Source organism: Protomyctophum bolini, assembly GCF_963924005.1.
Source record: "Protomyctophum bolini genome assembly, chromosome: 4".
In the NCBI taxonomy this organism is placed as follows: domain Eukaryota; kingdom Metazoa; phylum Chordata; class Actinopteri; order Myctophiformes; family Myctophidae; genus Protomyctophum; species Protomyctophum bolini.
In genome coordinates, this window is record NC_137865.1 from 3697748 (window position 1) to 3720902 (window position 23155).

The window sequence follows — 23155 nt, forward strand, 5'->3', positions numbered from 1 at the left end:
GTGGTTGTAATCTGTGGGAAGTGTGTGTCTCTGATGTCTTGGTACAATGGACAGATGGTTAGGAAGTGTTGCTCGGTTTCCACTTCATTTTGTGTGCAGCATAATATCATGCATATCCTGCAAGCATATCATGGTGGACGGTCCTTGGCACAAAACATTTTGAGGAACAGATTAGTGGAATCTGCCTCAGGTCTTAATGGGTTAAAGACCTTTGTAGTTGTTACGTCCCCACCAAAGAGGTCCAGGTGTTATTTTGTGCAAAAGCTCCTTATTGGCTATTTCCCCTACCATAAGCCCTTAATGAATTGAATTGAGTTGAATGGGAATTGAATGGGGCTATGGGGTGTTGTGCTAATTCGCTTATTTCCATCGCTCAAAATTATTATTGTTTTGTATATATCCTCTCTTCATAATGTAAATATTATCCCAAGCGGCACACTTTACTACTTATTTCGATGGAAATAAGTGAATAAGCACAACACCCCATAGCCCCATTCGATGCAATTCATTGGGGGCTTATGGCAGGGGAAATAGCCAATAAGGAGTTTTTGCACAAAAAAACACCTGGACCTCTTTGGTTGGGACATAACAACTACAAAGAAAGGTAAGAAAGCCTTCTAGCATGGAATTCTCCTTTAAAGGAACACTTCACCCTTTTTGCAAAAAAATATATGTTAATGATGTTTAGAAGCTTTAGATCACTTTCCTGGGGGTATTTATGTGTGTAATATGTGGTTTTAGATATTTTAGATTGTAGCAGTGAGCCTGTTGTCTCTGATGTCATGGACACTGGTCTCACTACCTTCCTGGACTACAATTCCCATAATTCTTTGGTGCACTGCTCCTTGTGGATAGGGGGGAGAGCTGTCTTACTGAGACAACATGTAGTCCAGGAAGGAAGTGAGCCCAGTGTCCATGACATCAGAGACAACAGGCCCACTGCTACAATCTAAAATATCTAAAACCACATATTACACACATAAATACCCCCAGGAAAGTGTTCTAAAGCTCCTAAACGTCATTAACATATATTCTTTTGCAAAAAGGGTGAAGTGTCCCTTTAAGGATTGTTTTTTTCCCCCAACAATTCGTTTTGTGTTACATTTTCAACACAATACAGTATAAAAAGCATATTGAAGTCATGGCAGACTAGTTGCAACACAGCTGCACCAAACAAATCATTAATGAGTAACTTTAATACACGAATGATAATGTGTCCACTCAAGGAGCAAGGGCATGCCAGTGTGCAAGCATGATAGACAATATTGACTACACCTCAAATCTAACACACCCTCGGCGACAGATGGAGAGGGGTAGACAGACAGACAGAGAGAGAGTAATAAATAAAAAGGTGAGTACGGTACTGTATGTGAATACCAATGATAAGTATAGGCCTATACCATTTCAGGAATTGTTTACTAATGAATTAGCCTACATTGTTTCGGTACTGTGGTGTTTTAACTTGCATTCCTACTGCATTCCTACTTTTGCTAGTGTTAACTAAACAACTATTCTCTTTCTCTTTCTCTTTCTCTCTCTCTCTCTCTCTCTCTCTCTCTCTCTCTCTCTCAATTTAAATGAAGGTGAAGTAAAACTAAAATGCACTAAGTTGCGGCGAGTCGGTAAACTGGATACCTATCAAACAACATAAAAATCCATAGAAGCAGAAAGCTGCTTCACCATATTTCTTAAGTGCCATTTTTTTGGGGGGCTTTTCAAGTTTTTCAAACAGACCAGCAGTGGCGGACCTAAGGGGGGCGGTTCGGGATATACCTGGGCAGGCAGTCAAGAAGGTAGGTGGGTGCAAGACCATTTAAAAACAAGCTTTATAAACAAGTCAAATAACTTCCTAAAAACAACTGGGAGCCAGTGTAAAGAGGCTAAAACTGGAGTGATATGTTGTTCTCTTCATCTTAGTTGTAGTTACAACTCTGGCTGCAGCATTCTTCACAAGTTTTAACTTGTTTGTTTGTTTTCTTTGGCAGGCCAGACAGGGAGAGAGGTAGTCAGACAGACAGACAGAAAGACAGACAGACAGAGAGGATGATGGGAAGTCATATATTTCAGGTCTAACGGGTTCCACAATGTCATTCGTTCAGTCAGTGTTCAGAACACAACAACAATCACAGACTGCCTGCCTCCCTGCCTGCCTGGTGAGTTCATTCATATTTGCTTTACCTCTGAATGCGGAAAAAAACAAACATTTTAAACCCATTAAGACCTGAGGCCGGTTCTACAAAATGCCTTCTAATCGGTAGTTCTCAAGCTTTTTCGTAATTCAAAATCATTCGACATTAATTTTTTCAAGACACTTTCAGAACTTTTTTTCAATTTGTTCTTTCTACCAAAAAGAGCAGATGTACAAGCTCGCAGCGTTCGCGCCGTGCTGTGAGCTTGTAGCCCACATCTGCCATTTTTGAATAGCCAATGTATACAATCTAAAATGACAGACGCTTTCCAGGTTTTAATGGGTTCAAATGTGTATTTGTATGTGTGTGTGTGTGTGTGTGTGTGTGGACAAGTAGTACGGCCTGAAGCTAATATAAAGACATCTCTCCCCTTGGACAAGTGTCCAATATATTCCCTGTGTAACTATACGTAGGTCGTAGGTAATCTGATCTGTACCTCTGAGAGTGTAACACGTGTAACCAAATGGACCCTTAGTGGTCTGTAACTCTGAGAGTGTAACACGTGTAACCAAATGGACCCTTTCTGGTCTGTAACGCTGAGAGCGTAACACATGGAACCCAATGGATCCTTTTATATTGATCTGAAACTCGGAGAGATTATGGAACCAAATGGACCCTTGCTGGTCTGTGACTCTGGGTGCATTCCATTCCATTCCATTGTCTACAGTAGGTAAATGTTTACACATGGCATACTGTATTGTATGATAGATGATGGTTTTATTGTTCCTTTGATCAATAAGTGTAATGTATGTGAGGGTTTTAAATGAAAGCTTTGACCTTTATTATTATTGTTGTTCTTGAGTTTAATGTGTACACTGGAAACATGTAAGTGCCGTGTTCATGTTATGGTCATAGTGACAGCACACACACATACACTCCCCCTACTTTCTATCAGTTTGTCTGTCTCTCCCTCTCACACACACGCACAGTCGCGCGCACACACACACACACACACACACACACACACACACACACACACACACACACACACACACACACACACACACACACAGACAGACAGAGAGAGACATGCACACGCCCCTGTTACCTTTTGAAAAGCAAGTTAATAATTAGACCAACTGAAATCCCACAGTCTTCATGGTCAGAGAGAGAGAGAGAGCGTGTGGCAACGCAGCGAATGCAAGCCGAGTGAAAACAACTTTTAACACCACAACATTCTCACTGCTTTTAGAATTAGAATTAGTCGTGACTCGTAAGCCTACAACAACACAACACCACAATGGACTGAGCCACGGGGGTCCCCATAAGTGAGGAGAAGACACTGGAGTTTTAACCCCTCGCCACACACGTACAGTACACACCTGACTGTACATGTCATGATGGACGCGCCCGGCGGACATTACGACCAGACGCTGGACCGACCGTCCAGGCTCAGCTACCACGATTACCTGCAGGAGGTCAGTGCTGCTGGACGAAAGTGTATACTTTGATGTCTTTACTTTGAACCCATTCTGACCTGAGATCAGATTCTATAAATGTCTTCTACATCCTGACAGTTTTCTGAAAAAGCTATGTTTCTATGTCAGTGGTTCTTTGATTTTTCAAAAATAGCAGACCTACAAGCTCGTAGCGCGCCACTCGGTGGCGCGCTATGAGCTTGTAGATCTGCTATTTTTCAATAGCTAAAGCACAACATAATGCTAACACCAAAAGGGGTACCCGCCCCAAAATGGATTAAAACACATTTAGACCTGGGAACGATTCCACAAAAAGGGTCTTCTAACTCCTGACGGTTTCCTGGAAAAAAACCCATGTTTCTATGTCGGTGGTTTTCAAACTGTTTCATGTCAAGGACCCTCAGAATTATATGTATTTGGCCCGCCGACTCCCATCTGAAAATATGTTGTTCCCCGGAAGGAAAGACTTGATGCTCTGAAAGAATATGTATTCGAAATTTGCGCCACATTTAAAAATAGCAAACCTACAAGCTCGTAGCGTGGCGCCACTCGGTGGCGCGCTATGAGCTTGTAGATCTTCTATTTTGCAATAGCTAAAGTATAACATAATGCTTGAAACACCAAAAGGGGTTCTTTCTTTGTAGTTGTTACGTCCCCACCAAAGAGGTCCAGGTGTCATTTTGTGCAAAAACTCCTAAATTGGCTATTTCCCCTACCATAAGCCCTCAATGAATTGTAAATTAATTGAGTAAAAGTACAGTTAAACAAGGTAAAACAAGAACTTAGACTCTGTCTAAAACAATATATAGCCTACTATCTAAATCGCTGGTTCCCAAACATTTTAGCTGAAGCCCAAATTAGACGTTTTAGAATTATAGGCAAATTAGAAGTAGCGAAAATAGACGATCTACAAGCTCACAACCATGCAGTCACTTCGTGTGGAGAGCTAGTATAGTTGAACATTTGTTTTCCAATTAATGGAAATTATTTTGTAATTCTTTTGATTTTGTATGTATGTATTTATTTACTTATTTTGAAAAGTCGTTACATTTGTTTTTAATTCAAAATTTTGTTTTTTAATTAAAATGAAAATGTATAGGAAACCAATGAAGGGATAGTTAACTTTAAAGGTAGAGTAAGTGATTTCACTTAATTCAAATATCACTTATTTTTTTGTTTTGTTGTGATAATCCTCTCTACTATAGAGTGTGCTGACCATATAAGGAGTTCCTCCCTGTCCCCAGTTAACCCCTGGGGGTCAAAACACCTTAGGTTTTGTTTTTGACTCTCTATCCTGATTGGACGAAGGCTTAGGTCCCACAGCCAAAAACGAAACCTACGGTTTTTTGAGTGAAATCACTTACTCTACCTTTAACTTGTGATCCATACAAATTGCTCCGAGACCCACCAATGGGTCCTGACTCCTGAGTATATGACCCAGCTTTTGGGAAGCAGTGATCTAAATAATATAGTGTACATTTGAAACTAACAATGAAACTATAGTATCTGTCTCAACAACAGATTTTTAAGTTGATTACGTTTTAATATAAAACTCATTGTAACTTCCAAACTCCATTTTAACCATGTTAGATTCATTGAAAACGCACGCCCTTGGCTCTGGCAATTGATGTTCTAATGTGTGAGGGGGGACGTGTTTCTAATAATACTTACACAAAATTAAAAATAAAACAGTCACCGGAACCTATAGGACACGTGTTTTCAATTGTTTCCGTCAGTGGTGCTCAACCTTTTTCATGTCAAGGACCCCCAGAATAATCTCTATTGGGCCACCATCTCAAAATATGTAGGTCCAGGGACCCCCCCCCCCCCCCCCCCCCCCAGAAGCAAATATTTTAGCCACATTTTCACGATTTTTCCAAAAATAGCAGACCTACAAGCTCGTATAGCGCGCCACTCGGTGGCGTGCTATGAGCTTGTATAGATCTGCTATTTTTTCAATAGCTAAATTATAACATAATGTTTAAAACACCAAAAGGGGTTAAGTAAAAAAAACACTTGTTGCCAAAGGTGTTCGAAGACGAGGGTGTGTACGAGTCCTTGGGTGATTTCGACCAACAACAGTGGACCGACGATGAGCCCAACGCCGCCACCCAACAACAACAACAACAACAACAACCCAACCGGTCGGGCAACCTCCCCCCTCCCGTCCCGCCCCGGACGGGACGGCCCCCCCTCGTCACGCAGAGGAGGTTCAGCTGTGACTTCTCGGTGCCGTGGGTCAAACTGAACCGAAGCAACACGGTCGACGGTCAGGTGAGTGTCGGTGTTATACGTTTGTCGACTGAAATGACGGCATGACACATTCTAGTCTATACCCTTTTTGTCTTTTTTTCACTGAAAAAAGCGAAATAAAAAAAACTAATTTAACATGCTGAATATAAATGATTGGCAATTTCACGCACGCACACACACGCACGCACGCACGCACAAACACACACACAAACACACACACACACACAGAGGACTTCTTGTCCGCCCCTATTCGCACCAATGGCTGCGGAGAGGGGCACAACCACGGGGCGGACGGACTTGACAATGGGGTGAATTATAAGGCCAAGTGAATTTGGACCGTCGATTGAAAACCTTTATTATTAACACGATGAATTAACAGCACGCCGCGGGATGATTTTGATTGACAGGACGACGACGCGTGGAGCGTGGACCTGACCGATGCTCCTCAGGGCAGCACCGAAGACCTGACCTCCCTTTGCACCCTGACCTCCAGGTATACTGCCTGTCTGTCTGTCTGTCTGCACAGTAGGTGTATGCATGCATGTCTATCTGACAGTTTAATTTGTAATGTTAATTGTGTTTGTGTGTGTGTGTGTGTGTGTGTGTGTGTGTGTGTGTGTGTGCGTGCGTGCGTGCGCCAGCCTGGTCTCCAGTCTTCCGCACACAGACAGGTGTACTAATTCGGGGGTGGTGCGGAGTCGGATTCTGTCCGTCCACCCTGCCTTGCTGCAGAAGGCCCAGGCCACCGTCACCGTGACCACCGACTGGGACACACACCCGCCGATCCCTATCCCCACAGCCTGTGAGAGAGACACACACACACACACACACACACACACAATAAATCTCAAGGTGTTCCCAGGCCAGTGTGGACATATACTGTAATCCCCTCATCTTGGTCCAATGGTCTGCCTGGGTGTCTGCTCCCTTTATAGGGAGACGCTGTACTAGATACCTTAACCGCCTAAGCTCAGCTGTATACTAGATACCTGAACCGCCTAAGCTCAGCTGTACTACATACCTGAACCACCTGAGCTCAGCTGTATACTAGATACCTAAACCGCCTGAGCTCAGCTGTATACTAGATACCTGAACCGCCTAAGCTCAGCTGTGTACTAGATACCTGAACCGCCTGAGCTCAGCTGTATACTAGATACCTGAACCGCCTGAGCTCAGCTGTATACTAGATACCTGAACCGCCTGAGCTCAGCTGTATACTAGATACCTGAACCGCCTGAGCTCAGCTGTATACTAGATACCTGAACCGCCTGAGCTCAGCTGTATACTAGATACCTGAACCGCCTGAGCTCAGCTGTATACTAGATACCTGAACCGCCTGAGCTCAATCAAAGAGCAGCGGCTCAACCCCGAGTCTCTCACGGATTGACTGAACTTCTCACCCTATCTTCTGTTAGGGAGAGAACATTCATTCCGGCTCCGCTTATATCCGCAAATCTTATTCTTTCGCTCCTCACACTCCATGACAATTGGGTCAATTCTCTTTTTTGCGGTACAGAGACTGCAATCCCGCCGGTGTCTTTCGTCTGGCTTATTCTTATTTGATTTGCTTTGTGATTGTTTGACCTCTCTTCACTCGCTCAACTCAAGAACCTCAAAGCCTGAATGAGTTCACCTTTGACCTTTTTGACCTCCAGTGAACCAGACGGTGCGGAGCCTGATGGAGACCATATTCCGTCTGCTGGACATGGACGAGGCCACCAGTGGGCGCTATGTCCTCAAACTGTGTGACTCCGAGGAGTTCCTGCACAAGTAAGTGCGTGCGTGCGTGCATGCGTGTGTGTGTGTGCATGGTCTTGTATTAATGTACTTGTGAGGACCATTTTCCTGCTACTCACAACATGAATTGTTGTTTTATGGTTTAAAAAAAAAGCATGTTTAAAGATTCAGGTTGGTTGAGGTCAGTGTGTTAATTGTGTTAATCGTACAGTGATGAACAGCTGGGTTTGTGTTTAATTTTACAGCGATGAACAGCTGGGTTTGTGTTTAATTTTACAGCGATGAACAGCTGGGTTTGTGTTTAATTTACAGTGATGAACAGCTGGGTTTGTGTTTAAATTTACAGCGATGAACAGCTGGGTTTGTGTTTAATTTTACAGCGACGAACAGCTGGGCTTGCACGAGAGCGTTCGGACGTACGCCAAGTTCAACATGGACGTCCCCGTTCGCCTGCTGCACGCGGACCGACTTCGACACACGCTGTACAGAGACGTAAGTCACTGATGACGTCACTGACGATGTCATTGATGATGTCACTGATGTGATGTCACTTCAAACGCAATCTGTCCATCGTTCGCCTGCACCGCTCTCTCTCTCCCCCACAAGCTCCTTCCTGTACACGGTCAAATATTATTAATTAATTAGTATTTATAATAATCCGGTTGTATCCAAATTGAGCCATTTTGGTTAAATTTGTACGCTGGGGTTCCAGTAATTATAGTTCAGTGATTTTACCACCTTTCCACCAAGGACCCAGAGTTTGATATTATTAGACCACAGACCCCCCCATTTGATACTTTTATTTTATGTTATTTTCATCGTTGGGATCCCAATGTACACTGTATAGTCATCACTGTTAATAAGTTAGTAACTCTGAGGGGTCCATTTGGTTCCATGTGTACTGTACACTCACGCAGCGGCGTGCACAGACATTTAGAGGGGCAGGTGTTGTTAAGTGAATAAAGGGCACCTTGTGCAGCGCAGAACCGGGCCGGTTGCCTTAATAGTGTGAGATTTATAGATTTTGGGGCATAAATAATATATTTTTTATCGATCAATGTCACCATGGTCTACATGCTGTACAATGTACTTTTTTTAATATTTTTTTTTACAAAGGGCACATTGCTGTCCAGAGGGCAAGGGGCAGGTGGTGCTCTATAGCACCCCCTAGAGTCTTATCTGTGCACGCCACGGCACTCAATTCAATTCAATTCAAAGGGCTTTATTGGCATGAGAAAACATACGTTTACATTTCCAAAGCAGAAAGAACAATACAACAATACAGCAATACAATCAAAACAGAAACTCACTCACTCACTCACTAGCCTGGGATCAGTTTGTGATCCAGTCATCAGGCCGGTCGGAAACATAATTATGACAAAATAATTTTAGTTTACTATAATCATTCCATTCCCTAGCTGAATGGTTGGAGAGCCTGTCTGAAGAGAAGAAGTTCTCCTGAGGTTTGAATCTCAGTAAGCGATGCTGAGAGGTGGCTCACCACATCAGGTGGGATGAGATGTTGATGATCCATTATTTCTTGCTGTTCCTTCGTCTGGAATGTGGTCTCGGTTGTTATTGTTGTTGTTGTCGTCGTCTGTTGTCGTTGGTTGCCATGGCTGCCAGTTCCCACCTGATGTCGTGTGGGAGTTCTGATTGGTCCAGAGCGTACTGAATAACTTCTAGCTTACATAACGTCTTAAGACAAGGACTCAAGTCTAAGATGAACAGCTCATCAGAGATAGTGGAACCTCCTTTCCTTCCTCCAAAGAGGATGATACGATCTCCCACAATGCAACAGCACATATCATTCATTGGACATGGTCCTTTCCCCTTGGGCTCAACCTTCTTCCAGGAGAAGGTCTCTGGACTGAATTTCCACACATCATTGAATTTCTGGTTACTGTTCCAGCCCCCAAATATGTAGAGCTCTCCATTGTAGGTAAATGCTGAATGACCCAAGCGTCTTTCTGGTAGAAGTTGTGCAGAAGGTCTGTTCAGCCAAACGTTGGTCTCTGTGTCAAACACTCTGATGGTAATGTAGCCCCCCTGGGGCCTCCAGCCCCCGAATACAAACATCTTGGTACCAATGATGGTAGCAGAGTGAGCTGATGAATCAGGAGGTGGAGTTCCTCTGGTGTTAATTAAAGTCCAGACCATTGTGCTGGTGTCCAACTTGTACATGTCATTAGTGTATCCAGTCAGCTTGGTCTGTCCTCCATGGATAAACATGACCTCCCCCAACACACAGGCTGAGTGGTATTTCCTCTCATCTGGAACAGTCCCAGCAACCCTGGGTTGGAACCATCTGTGGGAGTCAACATCAAATGCATAAAGCACATTGCACTGATTGCAGTAAGGATAGCCTCCCCAGATGTAGGCTGTATCTTCAACTAACACAGCTGTGTGGCCGTAGTGCTTGGATGGAACCTCAAGGTGGCCGTCTCCTCTTCCTGGTTCCACTGGGGGTAACTTCTTCCAGCATAAAGACACTGTGTTGAAGACATGGACATCCATCTGTTCCATGTTGTTGGTGGTCCTTCCATCACAGCCTCCAAAGAAATACAGTTTGTTCCTCACTGCTACAGTAGCATGACGGACTCGCTTTGGTGCTCCTGCTTTGGAAACGGTCCAAGACCACATCAGTCTGTCTGTCTGTCTGTCTGTCTGTCTGTCTGTCTGTCTGTCTGTCTGTCTGTCTGTCTGTCTGTCTGTCTGTCTGTCTGTCTGTCTGTCTGTCTGTCTGTCTGTCTGTCTGTCTGTCTGTCTGTCTCTTCTCTCTCTCGACGTCTACAGTAATTTTCAACGTGGTGCATCATCTTATATCTTCTGGTGTGAAGTCACATGAGACACAAACTCTTGCCATGCACGCCTTAACGATGCCAATTAGTGCAGCTGTTCTTCATCTGCACCCTTTGAACTCTACTGCTATATTTATTACTTCATTGCGGCTACCTTGGGGTCTATGGATCTATGGGTCTTCCACACGTATAGGATAATATACTTATAGTATATATGTATAGTTTATAATATAGTTTCATTATATAGATATTCCACTGTTACGTTCTTAGCTCACGCATGTTTCATGATAAATGCTTTTTATGTGATGCATTCCCATGCTTTTTTGATCTTGCTTAATGTAAGTCACTCTGGATTAAGAGCTAAATGCCTAAATTGTAACACATGTACAGTAGACACATGTACAGTAGACGCATGTATAGTAGACGTATGTACAGTCGACGCATGTACATTAGACGCATGTACAGTAGACACATGCACAAGTAGACACATGCACAGTAGACGCATGTACAGTAGACGTATGTACATTAGACGCATGTACATTAGACATATGTACAGTCGACGCATGTACAGTCGACCCATGTACAGTAGACGCATGCACAGTAGGCGCATGTACAGTCGACCCATGTACAGTAGACGCATGCACAGTAGACGCATGTACAGTAGACACATGCACAAGTAGACACATGCACAGTAGACGCATGTACAGTAGACGTATGTACATTAGACGCATGTACATTAGACGTATGTACAGTAGGCGCATGTACAGTCGACCCATGCACAGTAGACGCATGTACATTAGACGCATGCAGTTGCAAACCAGTGTTTTCGTCGACTAAAACTAAGATGAAAAATGTTCGTCGACTACCTTTTTTCACAAGGAAAACGAATGACTAAAACTAAGAATAAATATACTGACAATTTCGCCAACAGATAAAAACTAGACAAAAATGTTAGGAAGGGACTATAGTGGACAAGAGATCCAGTATAAGTCATTTTACACTTGGTTGCATGCTGAAAATAGCAGATCTACAAGCAGATCCGCTATTTTCAGCAAGTGTAGGTCAAAGCTGATTATCAGGGCTCATTATCAGGGCTATAAAACTTTGCCCTGTTTGCCAATGACGACGTGATTGTTTGACGGCAATAAGGAAACATTCCTGCTTTTACCGTGCGTGTGTGTGTGTGTGTGTGTGTGTGTGTGTGTGTGTGCGCGTTGTAGTGGCAGGAAACTCACCCCCTGAAACCCCCTCAAAGACCACATTCTCCTTCTCCTTCTCCTTCTCCTTCTCCTTCTCCTTCTCCTTCTCCTTCTCCTTCTCCTTCTCCTTCTCCTCCTTCTTCTGTTTAAAACCTTTCTCTCCAGAATACATTTCAGTCTGACTGGCTGCTAATAATATTGATTCACTTCAGTGATGCTTTGCGGAACTCGGCTATAAAGCCTCCTGTCCGCATCACTGCTGTGCCAATAATCACGGTAAATCACACCCTCTCTCGTGCACTGCGATATTGCTTAAATTCAACCCTTGATACTGCCAAGCAGGGAGGTATTGGGTACTAGTAGTCGTAGATGCTATTTTGTTATGACCCTTCCAGGGGATTCGAACCCCCGACCTTCCAGTATCAGCATGGACACTCTAACCGCAAGGCCACTGAGCTGGTGTATTTCCCAGAGTACTGTGCGTGTTTTTTGTGTTTTTGTTTTTTTTCAGTACATTAGACTTCTGTGATTTATTTTTGTGCTTGTATGCCTTTGATCATAGAGCAGTAGATTGGCAGGAAATGGGGAGAGAGAGAGAGAGAGAGAGAGAGAGAGACGGGGAGTGACACGCAGCAAAAGTCATGAACCCATTCTGACCTGAGATCAGATTCTAAAAATGTCTTCTACACATCCTGACAGTTTTCTGAAAAAGCCATGTTTCTGTGTCAGTCGTTCTTCGATTTAAAGAAAATAGCAGACCTATACAAGCTCGTAGCGCGCCACTCGGTGGCGCGCTATACGAGCTTGTAGATCTGCTATTTTTCAATAGCTTAAAGCATAGCATAATGCTAACACCAAAAGGGGGTTCTTTCTCGCCCAGAATGGGTTAACATTGTGCTTTCATTCCCAGGCAGAAGATGCGGCGGCTCCTTGTCATCTCTACCAGCTCCTGGGATCAGCCTGCGTCCACGACGTCTCAAGGTGACACGACCGACCAACAACACCACGTTTCAGAACATTGTTTGTTTTCATGGAAAGCTAATTTTCCATGAAAAGTTCACACGACATGTCACGTTGTTGTGGGGGGATTTTCTACTTCGCAATAGCCGAAGCAATGTATAGAATAGGTATGTTGTTCTTATCTGAATAGATTGTATGGCTTTTCAGAGAGTATCGCACACCGTTTTGCCTCTGTCAGACTATTCTAATTAGTCTGTCTGTCTGTCTGTCTGTCTGTCTGTCTGTCTGTCTGTCTGTCTGTCTGTCTGTTTTTCTGTCTGTCTGTCTGTCTGTCTCTCTTAGGTTGAGCATACAGGATGTTCTGAACAGCTACCGCAGAGAGGTTAAAATGCTCATGAGAAATAAGGTGACTTTAGAAATAATTTAAAAAAAAATCTATTTAGAATAGATTGTTTTTCAGACTTATGCTAGGTTAATTGTTTACCTGGCCTGGCATTCTATAGATAGAGCGTCCCGCCCCCCCCCGACGAACAGACGTTTCACAAAGTATTTATGTAAAGTCCTTATGAGGGCACACACAATAATTAGAACAAATAATTAGAAAGAAGAAAAAAAGGGGCAGGGTATACAACACTTTTGTTTGTTGTTTTTCTTTTTTCTAATTATTTGTTTGGACCCCAAAAAAGTTGCTGTACTGCTGTACGTTGCTGTACTTTATGAAACGTCGAATGGGGAAAATGAATGGCAAATTCTCTCCCGGCCGCTCATGGTTGGCGGGACTGTGACGCTCTGTATGTTCATTTGCGTAATATTATGTTAGTGTAGTTTTTAAGTTAGCTGAATCCTGGACCCAAACTAGTGCAAATAGCAGATCTATACAGTACTAGCTCCTCTCTACTTCTCTACATTTAGGGAATTTATTTGACTATTTCTTATTTTATATTACTCCTGAAATTATTTTAGAAAAATGTTTGATTGGTTTAATTAGTTTTAAACGCGTGAAAATGTGTGATTTGTGTGGAAATCCTTAACAAAGATTTTTAGACTGATGCTGGGTTCATTGTTTAGTGTTTACGTGGTGTTGAGGCCACTGCACTGTCTCTCTGCATTCATATTGCACGTGTATGTTTTACCTGGCTTATCGTCAGTCAGTCTGGATACGAGCGTCGACTAAATGCACACATTGTATACATTGCGATAATGTATATTGTATACACAGGTTCATGTGAACCCATTTAGACCTGAGGACGATTTTAATTCTATGAATGCCTTCTAAATCATGACAGTTTTCTGAAAAAAAAACCCTGTGTTTCCATGTCAGTGGTTCTCAAACTATTTCATGTCAAAAGAGCCCCGGAATTATCTGTAATTGGCCGCCGACCCCCCCCACCCCCCACCCCCCCCTCCGAAAGCAAAGATTTTAGTTAAAAAAAGCGTTCGCTCCAAAGATTTGCACTACATTTTCACGAGTTTTCTAAAATTGCAGTCCTACAAGCTCGTAGAGTGCCGCGCTACGAGCTCGTGGGTCTGCTATTTTTCAATAGCTAAAGTACAACATAACACTTGAAACACCTAAAATGGGTTTAATGACATATTATTATTATTCTACAGACTGGGATGAACGTCAACGTGCTCGTGGACCAGGTGCGGACCCTCAGCAGTCTGATCTGTGGGGTCTCCTCTCAGGGGCTGGAGGAAGCCATCGGCACGCTGAACCGAGTCAAACCCACCGCACTGGTAAGAACGCACACACACACACACACACACACACACACACACGCGCACACGCAAACACACACACACACACACACACGCACACACACACACACACACACACACACACACGCACACACACGCGCACACACACACACGCACGCACGCGCGCGCGCACACACACACGCGCGCACTGGTCCTTTAATCCTGTGATGCTGTGGTTTCTCAAACATTTCCATGTCAAGGACCCCCCCCCCCCCCCAATGGATATGTATTTGGGGGGTGGGGGGGTTCACAAACTATTAATGTGGGGGTCCTTTTGAGAACGACTTTATAACATTTCCTGGCGCCTTATTGCAGCTGTTCTGTTCTGACATGCTTCTCTTCGTGTGTGTGCGTGCGTGTGCGACTGTGCACTGTGTGTCTGTGTTTATTGGTTCCACGTAGCGAACCTGTTTATAGCAGCCCTCATAATAATGTGCCACATAAGCCACTCCTTGTCCTCCACCACAAATATGCTGTTTTTACCTCCTCATTCCTTGACAACAGGAATGAGGAGGTGTTACAGACCGGTAACAGAGCGGTTGTTTAAACGTCTAGACCATCTATATATAGACGTTTAAACAACCGCTAATCAACGTCTAATCTAAGAATAGACGTAAAAAAAAAAAAATCGCCGTTTTTTATCGCATTTTTAGACGGCCATTTAGACGAATATTAGACTGGAAGGGAACCTGTGACAAGTTGACAACCAGGACTTTTGGCTGGCCTCCCTAGAGTCACCCATATGGGACACTATACTGCAGTGCTTATCAGTGTGATATGAGCCACACCTGTGGCGTTGTTGTGTGATGATATGTTGACTGTACCTCCTCATTCCATTGAAGCTGTGTGTGTGTGTGTGTGTGTGTGTGTGTGTGTGTGTGTGTGTGTGTGTGTGCACGTGCGCGTGCACGTGCGTGCGTGCGTGTGTTAATTCCTTGTAGAGTCGTGAGGAGATGTCTGACTGTGAATACGGTAAGTCTGTTGACATTCCATCTCCTGTATTATTATTATTATTATTATTATTAATTATTATTATCACTCACAATGCAGATTTTCTCCCCCTCTTTGCGTAAAGAATTCCCCACAGTGATCAATGTATGATTATGATGATGTATGATTATAATTCCCCTCATATTCTTTCCCTCGTCTCTGCTGACCCCTACTGGTGTGTTTGTTAGGTACACAGGTGGAAGACACACTGGTTCAGTGCATAAACTACTACTACTGCAGGCTAGAACAGACAAACAGTGTATATTATGTTTTTATTCATATTTGCGATGCGAACATCCACACCAGTGCTGTTTTTGGCAGCACATTTTGATTTTAGTTTGTTTTAGTCTCTTGAGTAGTTTTCATTTAGTCACATTTTAGTCACCTGGAATGGTTTAGTGTTAAGTCTGGTTTTAGTCGACTAAATATCATGAGATTTTAGTCGACTAAATCTGCAGTTGATTTAGTCGAACACATTTTATTTTGGCGGGCCTTGATGCCGTCGTAATGACTGTTTTTTTTTTTTTTTTCACTTGCTGACAATAGACGATCTACAAGCCTACAACGTGTCGCGCCTGTGACGCGTTATGAGCTTGTAGATCGGCTATTTTCAGCATGCAACTAATTGTAAAATGACTTGTCCACTATAGTCCCTTCCTAACATTTTAGTCGAAATTGTCAGTATATTTAGTCTTAGTTTTTGTCATCATAGCTTAGTTTTCATTTATTTTCCATTTACTTATTGGGGGGGGGGGATACTGACAGGGCACCTGGTAGTGGTGTATATATGGGTGTATACTTAGTTATTTGAATATAGCCGATCTGCAAGCACTTTTTAAGCATTTAAAAAACCCATATATTTTCTATAGTCTTGTCTGAGCGTTCTCCGTACTTTCTTCACCTCTGTGTCGTAAACCATAGTGATGACCTTTCCCTCTATAGCCAGGGTGACGACCCCCTCTTGTGTGTGTGTGTGTGTGTGTGTGTGTGTGTACATGGTGATCGGAATCAGAATCAGTTTTATTTAGACTTTCACAATATGGACTATAGGTATACGAGGGATCAAAATACAGTTCTCCACAACTCATGGTACATTACATTACATTACATTATATCAATAGTGGTAGTCACGGTGACGACCTTTTCCCTCTGTGTGTTGTGCGGTAGCCAACAGTGATGACCTTTGCCCTCTGTGTGTGTCTGCGGTAGCCAACGGTGATGACCTTTGCCCTCTGTGTGTGTGTGGTATCCACGGTGATGACCTTTGCCCTCTGTGTGTGTGGTAGCCACGGTGACGACCTTTGCCCTCTGTGTGTGTGTGTGTGTGTGTGTGTGTGCGGTAGCCACGGTGACGACCTTTGCCCTCTGTGTGTGTGCGGTAGCCACGGTGATGACCTTTGCCCTCTGTGTGTGTTGTGCGGTATAGCCATGGTGATGCTGCACCAGGCGCTGACGAGCGTGCTGCAGGTCTTCTTCCGCAACTTCCAGTCAGACTTCCGGTGTCAGGAGGTCACGCTCCGCCCGCCCAGCCGCGACGCTCAACAGAGCCAGGAAATCCTGCAGTTCAACATCGCCGCCCTGTACAAACTGCAGCCCATGTGGATCATCAGGTATAAGCGATTTTGGAAAAAAAATAAATGCGAGAGGGCAACTTTGTCTGGCCACGCGAGACTTATGTAAGTTTGTAGTCTGGCGTTAAACCAGACTGTTGACTCTCGCAAATTTCCAGATGCTTCCTTCCGTCATAATACAGTCTGGGGCCAACGGAAGAGCTGTCATGCGCAAAGCGATAAAGCGGAAGTGGAGCCTCCCTCGCCCCACTTCCGTTTCGTCTTTACAGTCGCGCACATGTATTCTAAGATAAATAGAAATCATCTAAGGCAATCATCTAGAAATCATCTAAGCAATATAGATATTGGGAAGATCATGGGCCTGTCTTCCCCCCCCGATGACTCCCCAAGCCATTTTTGAACAGACTGTATAGTAAGGCAAGCTAAGAATATAACCTCTGACCCCTCACATGTTCTGTATTCCGAATATGAATTAATGAGATCAGGAAGAAGGTACAGGATGCCACAGTGCAAGTACAACAGATATAAACACTCTTTCATTCCTCTCTCTATAAAAATGTTGAATGGGTAATTGGTACCTTAACGGGGTGTACGCACCAGCAGGGGTGTATTTGTTTTGTTTTGCTGTAATGTCTCTGTCTATGTGATTATACGTATGTTTATATGTATGCAGCTGTGGTCCTGTCTCCAAGACAAATTTCTCCCAAGGGAGACGAAATAAAGACAACCTTGAACCTTGATATAATTGCTTAGCAGAAAAGAAAATATGAAATTAAAACGGAAACGTTTTATTTTTTACAGCTTCCTAAGGGCCGATTCATACTCCTATTTTACCACTGTATAGTGCCGAATTTCGGCTCTTCAGAAATTAGCACCCGCCCCCCCCCCCCCGCCCCCCCCCCCCCGAACCTTAAATGACGTCACATTGTAGGGCTCTACAGAGCCGAACCGACTTTTATTCGGCTCTAAAATAGGAGTATGAATCGCGCCTTACTCAGCTCATGGGGGCTGTAGTTCCAGACTCTATATAGCATTCCTTGCTCAGCTCATGGGGGCTGTAGTTCCAGACTCTATATAGCATTCCTTACTGCAGCTCATGGGGGCTGTAGTTCCAGACTATAGCATTCCTTACTCAGCTCATGGGGGCTATAGTTCCAGACTCTATATATAGCATTCCTTACTCAGCTCATGGGGGCTGTAGTTCCAGACTCTATATATAGCATTCCTTACTCAGCTCATGGGGGCTGTAGTTCCAGACTCTATATATAGCATTCCTTACTCAGCTCATGGGGGCTATAGTTCCAGACTCTATATATAGCATTCCTTACTCAGCTCATGGGGGCTGTAGTTCCAGACTCTATATATAGCATTCCTTGCTCAGCTCATGGGGGCTATAGTTCCAGACTCTATATATAGCATTCCTTACTCAGCTCATGGGGGCTATAGTTCCAGACTCTATATATAGCATTCGGGAGATTGTGGAATAGTTGTCTGTGGCTTATACGCGAGACTACTTTAAGTTTGTAGTTTTTGACTAATACTTCTCCATTTCCCCCCCCCCCCGGTATGTGTTTCTTTGTGTGTGTGTATACAGTTTTGACCACTTCTCCATCTCCTGTGTGCTGTCGTTTGGCGGGAGGAAGATCAGCGACAAGGCCGTGTCGGAGAACATCAGCTGCGCCCTGTCGCTAGGCAACAAGATCCAGTGCGACCGCATGTACGTAAGGACGCGCGTACGTAAGGACGCGCCCCCTCACAAATGTTACCACCTCAATCAAAGTTTAGACTTGTTTCCCCAAATGGGCATGTCACCGGAGGTGAACTAAGGTTCTACTGTGTGTGTGTGTGTGTGTGTGTGTGTGTGTGTGTGTGTGTGTGTGTGTGTGTGTGTGTGTGTGTGTGTTTAAGGATGGTGTTTCCAGTCCCCGTCAATCAGCTTCCATATGAGTCCATGTTGACGTTTCGCCTGCTGGCCTCGAAACAGGGCAAGAGTCAGGAACTGCTGCGCTGGGCCGTGCTGCCCCTGTACAGTCACAGGTCATATATATAACTTTATTAAAAATGCCATGCTTTAAGTACAGTCAAACAGGCCGTAACTTTATCATAGTAGTACCGTTGCAATGCGACGTGTCAAACTCTAGGTGTTTTTTCATGATTCTGAATCCATTCCCAAAGAATTAGTTTTGCACGAAAAACACTCCACAGCCCACTTTCATGGGCTGAAAAACGGCCTTGGCCGTCATCACAAAATGTGATGAGGTCAGCACATTTTGGGCCCATTTGGGCAAGTGGCTATGGCCGGATTTAGGCCAAGGAGTTTTTTTTTCATGTAAAACTATAATGCTTGGAATGGATTCAGAAACATGAGAACCCCCTAGTTTGACACGTCACATGCTACTTAAAACTTAATGCATAATGACAAATTTAAGAAAATGTTGCTTTTATAGGTTGTCTATGGTGTGGAATACAAAAAATGTCCATAACTTATTTTCCGCAATGTTTTTCCGGCAGAGCAGGCCTCTCATTCTGTGGACCTTAATGACGTGTGTGTGTGTGTGTGTGTGTGTGTGTGTGTGTGTGTGTGTGTGTGTGTGTGTGTGTGTGTGTGTGTGTGTGTGTGTGTGTGTGTGTGTGTGTGTGTGTGTGTGTGTGCGTGTGTTGCGTGTGCGTGTGATCAGAACTCTGGTGAACGGGACAGTGTTACTCAGTATGTCCATGTTGCCTGAAGTGCCTCTATGCCCCGCCCCCGCCTTGACAGACAGCCACAGGCAGCCAACCGGAGTGGTTCTGCAGGTCTGTTTTTTTTTCTCCCAATTTCGCTCTTAACCCATTTAGAATTTTAGGCCTGACATCGAAGTTTAAAAGAATGTCTTCTAAAATCATGACAGTTTTCTGGAATAGCTATGTTTCTATATCAGTGGTGCTCAATATTTCATGTCAAGGACCCCCAGGATTCTATGTAATTGGAGGCCATCCCCCATCTGAAAATATGTTGTTCCAGGGACCTCCACCCCAGAAGCAAAGATTTGAGTTAAAATGTTCACTCTGTAATAATATATATTCAAAGATTTGAGGCACATTTTCACAGTTTTTTTTAATAGCTAAAGTATAACATAATGCTTTAAAACACCAAAAGTGGTTCCCAGCCCCCAAATTGGGTTAAAAATCCCAATTCCGCTCTTAATCCAGAGCGATTTACAGTAAGCAGGAACAAAAGACTGCATGGTAATACATCAAATACATAAAAAAGTCATCATTAATCATACGTATGCTAAGAACAGTGGAATATCTATATAATGCATACTATGCATTCTATAGTGCTGCTGGCAGAATCATAAAACATATGTGTGAGCCGAATGTTGGGCAAATTACTCTGGAATAAGCTAGTCATCTATTATTTCTCCATAAAAAATGTATATTACACGGCTTGGTTAAATGCTTGATTCTGATTGGTCAGTCACTGAATTCAGCGGTGTGTTATAACTCAATAGCAGACTGCTGTCTAATCAAAGCCTCAGAGCGCCACCTGCTTCGATGCTTTGATGTTTGCCCTTCCTAACATGGCAGCACAGAAACAAACAAACACATGATGTCGTTTTCGTTTACGGCTACACGTTGCTCTCAAGAATGTTTTGAAAACGTTAGAAGCGAGAAATAGACAACGTAGTAAAAACATTTATTCTATGGCATAAATTAAAGGTGTATATTCAGTGATTTCACTTAATTCAAATATCACTTTTTTCTTTTGTTTTGTTGTGATAATCCTCCCTACTATAGAGTGTGCTGACCATATAAGGAGTTCCTCCCTGTCCCCAGTTAACCCCTGGGGGTAAAAAAACAATGTAGGTTTCGTTTTTGGCTATAGGTGGCCTTCATCCAATCAGGATAGAGAGGGGCTTTCTGCCAATCATGATCGAGTGGGGGCGGGCCTTGGTGTGTGTGTGTGTGTGTGTGTGTGTGTGTGTGTGCTATTGGCCTGTCGCGTGTCCCCCCCCACTGTAGTGTCTGTATGTGCACATCTTATTACCGGGGGCGGACCGGGGCGTTTTCCAAATCACCCAAATCACTGAATGCTCCTTTAATGCAATACTTTCATTAACGTAAACAATGACACCTTCGCTGTTATTTTTTTGGGTCAATGTATTAATTTGTAAATAAGTTTAGGGATAAGGGGTAAAGGGTGGCGCAAGATGCAGGAGCCCTAATTCTCTGTACGTCTGTGTGCCTGCATCACCACAGATCTAATCTCGTCTCATTATGCCATTCCATCTCCAGCTGGAGTTCCCAGATCAGACCGAGTGGAGGTACCAGCGCCCCGTGGCTGTCCCAGGCTCCGCGGCCTTCAGTCCGGCGTGTGAAGAGCTCCACAAGAAGCTGTCCGCGGTCTCCAAGAAGCTCTGCCTCTGCTTGTGAGTCACGCTGTATGACTCTGTGAGTCACTCACTGCTTCTGTCTGGGAGTCACTGCTTCTGTCTGTGAGCCACTGCTTCTGTTTGTGAGCCACTGCTTCTGTTTGTGAGTCACTGCTTCTGTCCGTGAGACACTAGTCACATTACAATAACCTACATCTCTTCTCACTCACTCACTCCACACTCAGTCCTCCAGTTCAAGCCGGAAATAGTTTTGTCCCAAATGGTAATGTATATTTTGGAGAAGCCGAGACCGGAAGGGCGAATGAGCTCTCCAAGCCGATTGGAGCATCAAACAGTGCGAGGCTTGAGACACAAGAGCACACTCTTGAGACACAAGAGTGTGTAGGCTTGCGCTTCAGCTATTCGTCGTGTTGACTGCCTTTCTGTCCTGTTATTGGATGGACCGTCTCCTCGGGCTATGGGAGGGGAAACCAGGACTATACGCTCAGTACGCTGTCTGGGAGATGGGGGTAAAAAAAACAAAACAGCACTTCCGTCATGTCGGGGACTTCAAAGGGATGTTTTAGTGAGGACAAAACGTTGTTATGCGTGCGCATGTCCTAAAATGTAAAGGTGTATTGAACGGCATATGGGTAAAGATATAACCATTTTTGACTGAGGTCGATAAAAAACAAGGCTTCGAAATCGAAAAAAAAGTATAACATATAACATATAAACAATGCTTGAAACACCTAAAGGGGTTCCCACTTCCCGCCCCAAATGGGTTAAACTGCAGATATACTAAAGTGCATTTATATAATTCTGGAAAAACAGTGGTCAAATTCAAAACTACTGAAGCAACAAATTAACGTGGGTTTGATTTTGATTTTGGCTATAGCTGTTTGTGACTCAAACTCGGACTATATGCCTGAAAAGTGAGTCAAAAAGGGCCGGGCTCATTGAAAATGAGCTATAGGCGCGTTTTATCGCTCCCCGTTTGCAAGGCCCTAAACAGTGATTGACCCATTCTGACCTGAGATCAGATTCATACGAGGTTTCCACTGGACACACACTAGTCTGATTAACCCATTCTGACCTGAGATCAGATTCTAAAAATGTCAGTCGTTCTTCGATTTTTCAAAAATAGCAGACCTACAAGCTCGTAGCGCGCCACTCGGTGGCGCGCTATGAGCTTGTAGATCTGCTATTTTTCAATAGCTAAAGCATATAACATGATGCTAACACCAAAATGGGTTCCCGTTCAGAATGGGTTAAATCAGGTCTTTCAGCCCATCAGAGACTGACAACAAACCTTGCCTTTCAGCCTATCGGAGAACGAGAAGGCCTTCCTGTGGGAGAAGCGCCACAGCACAGACGGAGGGAACACCTTCCTGCACCTGGTGCTGGGTGGCGCCCCCCGCTGGACGCCTGACGACCTGTCGGAGATCTACACCCTCCTCGACCACTGGCCTCTCCTGCAGCCAGAGGAGGCGCTGTTCCTGCTCACTGACAGGTAGAGAGAGAGAGCAGCTTTCACCTCACAGAACAAGAACCATGTTGCTTTATGACATGGGTCCAAAAAGGCAGTGTTGTTTTTGGCAGCACATTTCTATTTTAGTTTTAGTCATAGTCTTTGGGAATGCAACTTTTAGTCATATTTTAGTCACCTGGAATGTTTTAGTGTTAGTCTAGTTTTATTTCACTAAATGTCATAATTTGTGTCTTTGTTACCGCGACGCTGCCGCCATGTAAAAGCTTCTGACGAAAGGTAAACGGTGTGTGCTTGTTCCAATGTGTATAGCGAGTGTGTGTAGCGGGCAAACTCCGTCTTTTAAAGTGAACGCGGCGCGTATGGTGGCACTGGGAACTGGGGTTTAAATGCTAACAGCTAGCCGCAAATTATAGAGTCAATGGTACTTCCGGCAGT

General features: G+C 44.0%; 1 protein-coding gene across 1 annotated transcript in view; it reads left to right on the top strand.

Moving 5' to 3' along the window:
- Positions 1-1757: 1757 nt before the first annotated feature.
- The window catches only part of pik3c2g (phosphatidylinositol-4-phosphate 3-kinase catalytic subunit type 2 gamma), a 41805-nt gene continuing 20407 nt past the window's right edge, over positions 1758-23155 (top strand). Inside the window, exons 1-17 of the mRNA XM_080761664.1 lie at positions 1758-2153; positions 3382-3607; positions 5636-5881; positions 6268-6353; positions 6502-6662; positions 7516-7630; positions 7978-8089; positions 12508-12578; positions 12900-12963; positions 14169-14294; positions 15257-15287; positions 16732-16915; positions 18471-18593; positions 18785-18913; positions 19555-19669; positions 21152-21285; positions 22553-22741. Of these exons, the coding sequence (XP_080617790.1) occupies positions 3527-3607; positions 5636-5881; positions 6268-6353; positions 6502-6662; positions 7516-7630; positions 7978-8089; positions 12508-12578; positions 12900-12963; positions 14169-14294; positions 15257-15287; positions 16732-16915; positions 18471-18593; positions 18785-18913; positions 19555-19669; positions 21152-21285; positions 22553-22741 (1967 nt within the window). The 5' untranslated portion in view covers positions 1758-2153; positions 3382-3526. The remainder of the gene's footprint in view (positions 2154-3381; positions 3608-5635; positions 5882-6267; positions 6354-6501; positions 6663-7515; positions 7631-7977; positions 8090-12507; positions 12579-12899; positions 12964-14168; positions 14295-15256; positions 15288-16731; positions 16916-18470; positions 18594-18784; positions 18914-19554; positions 19670-21151; positions 21286-22552; positions 22742-23155) is intronic.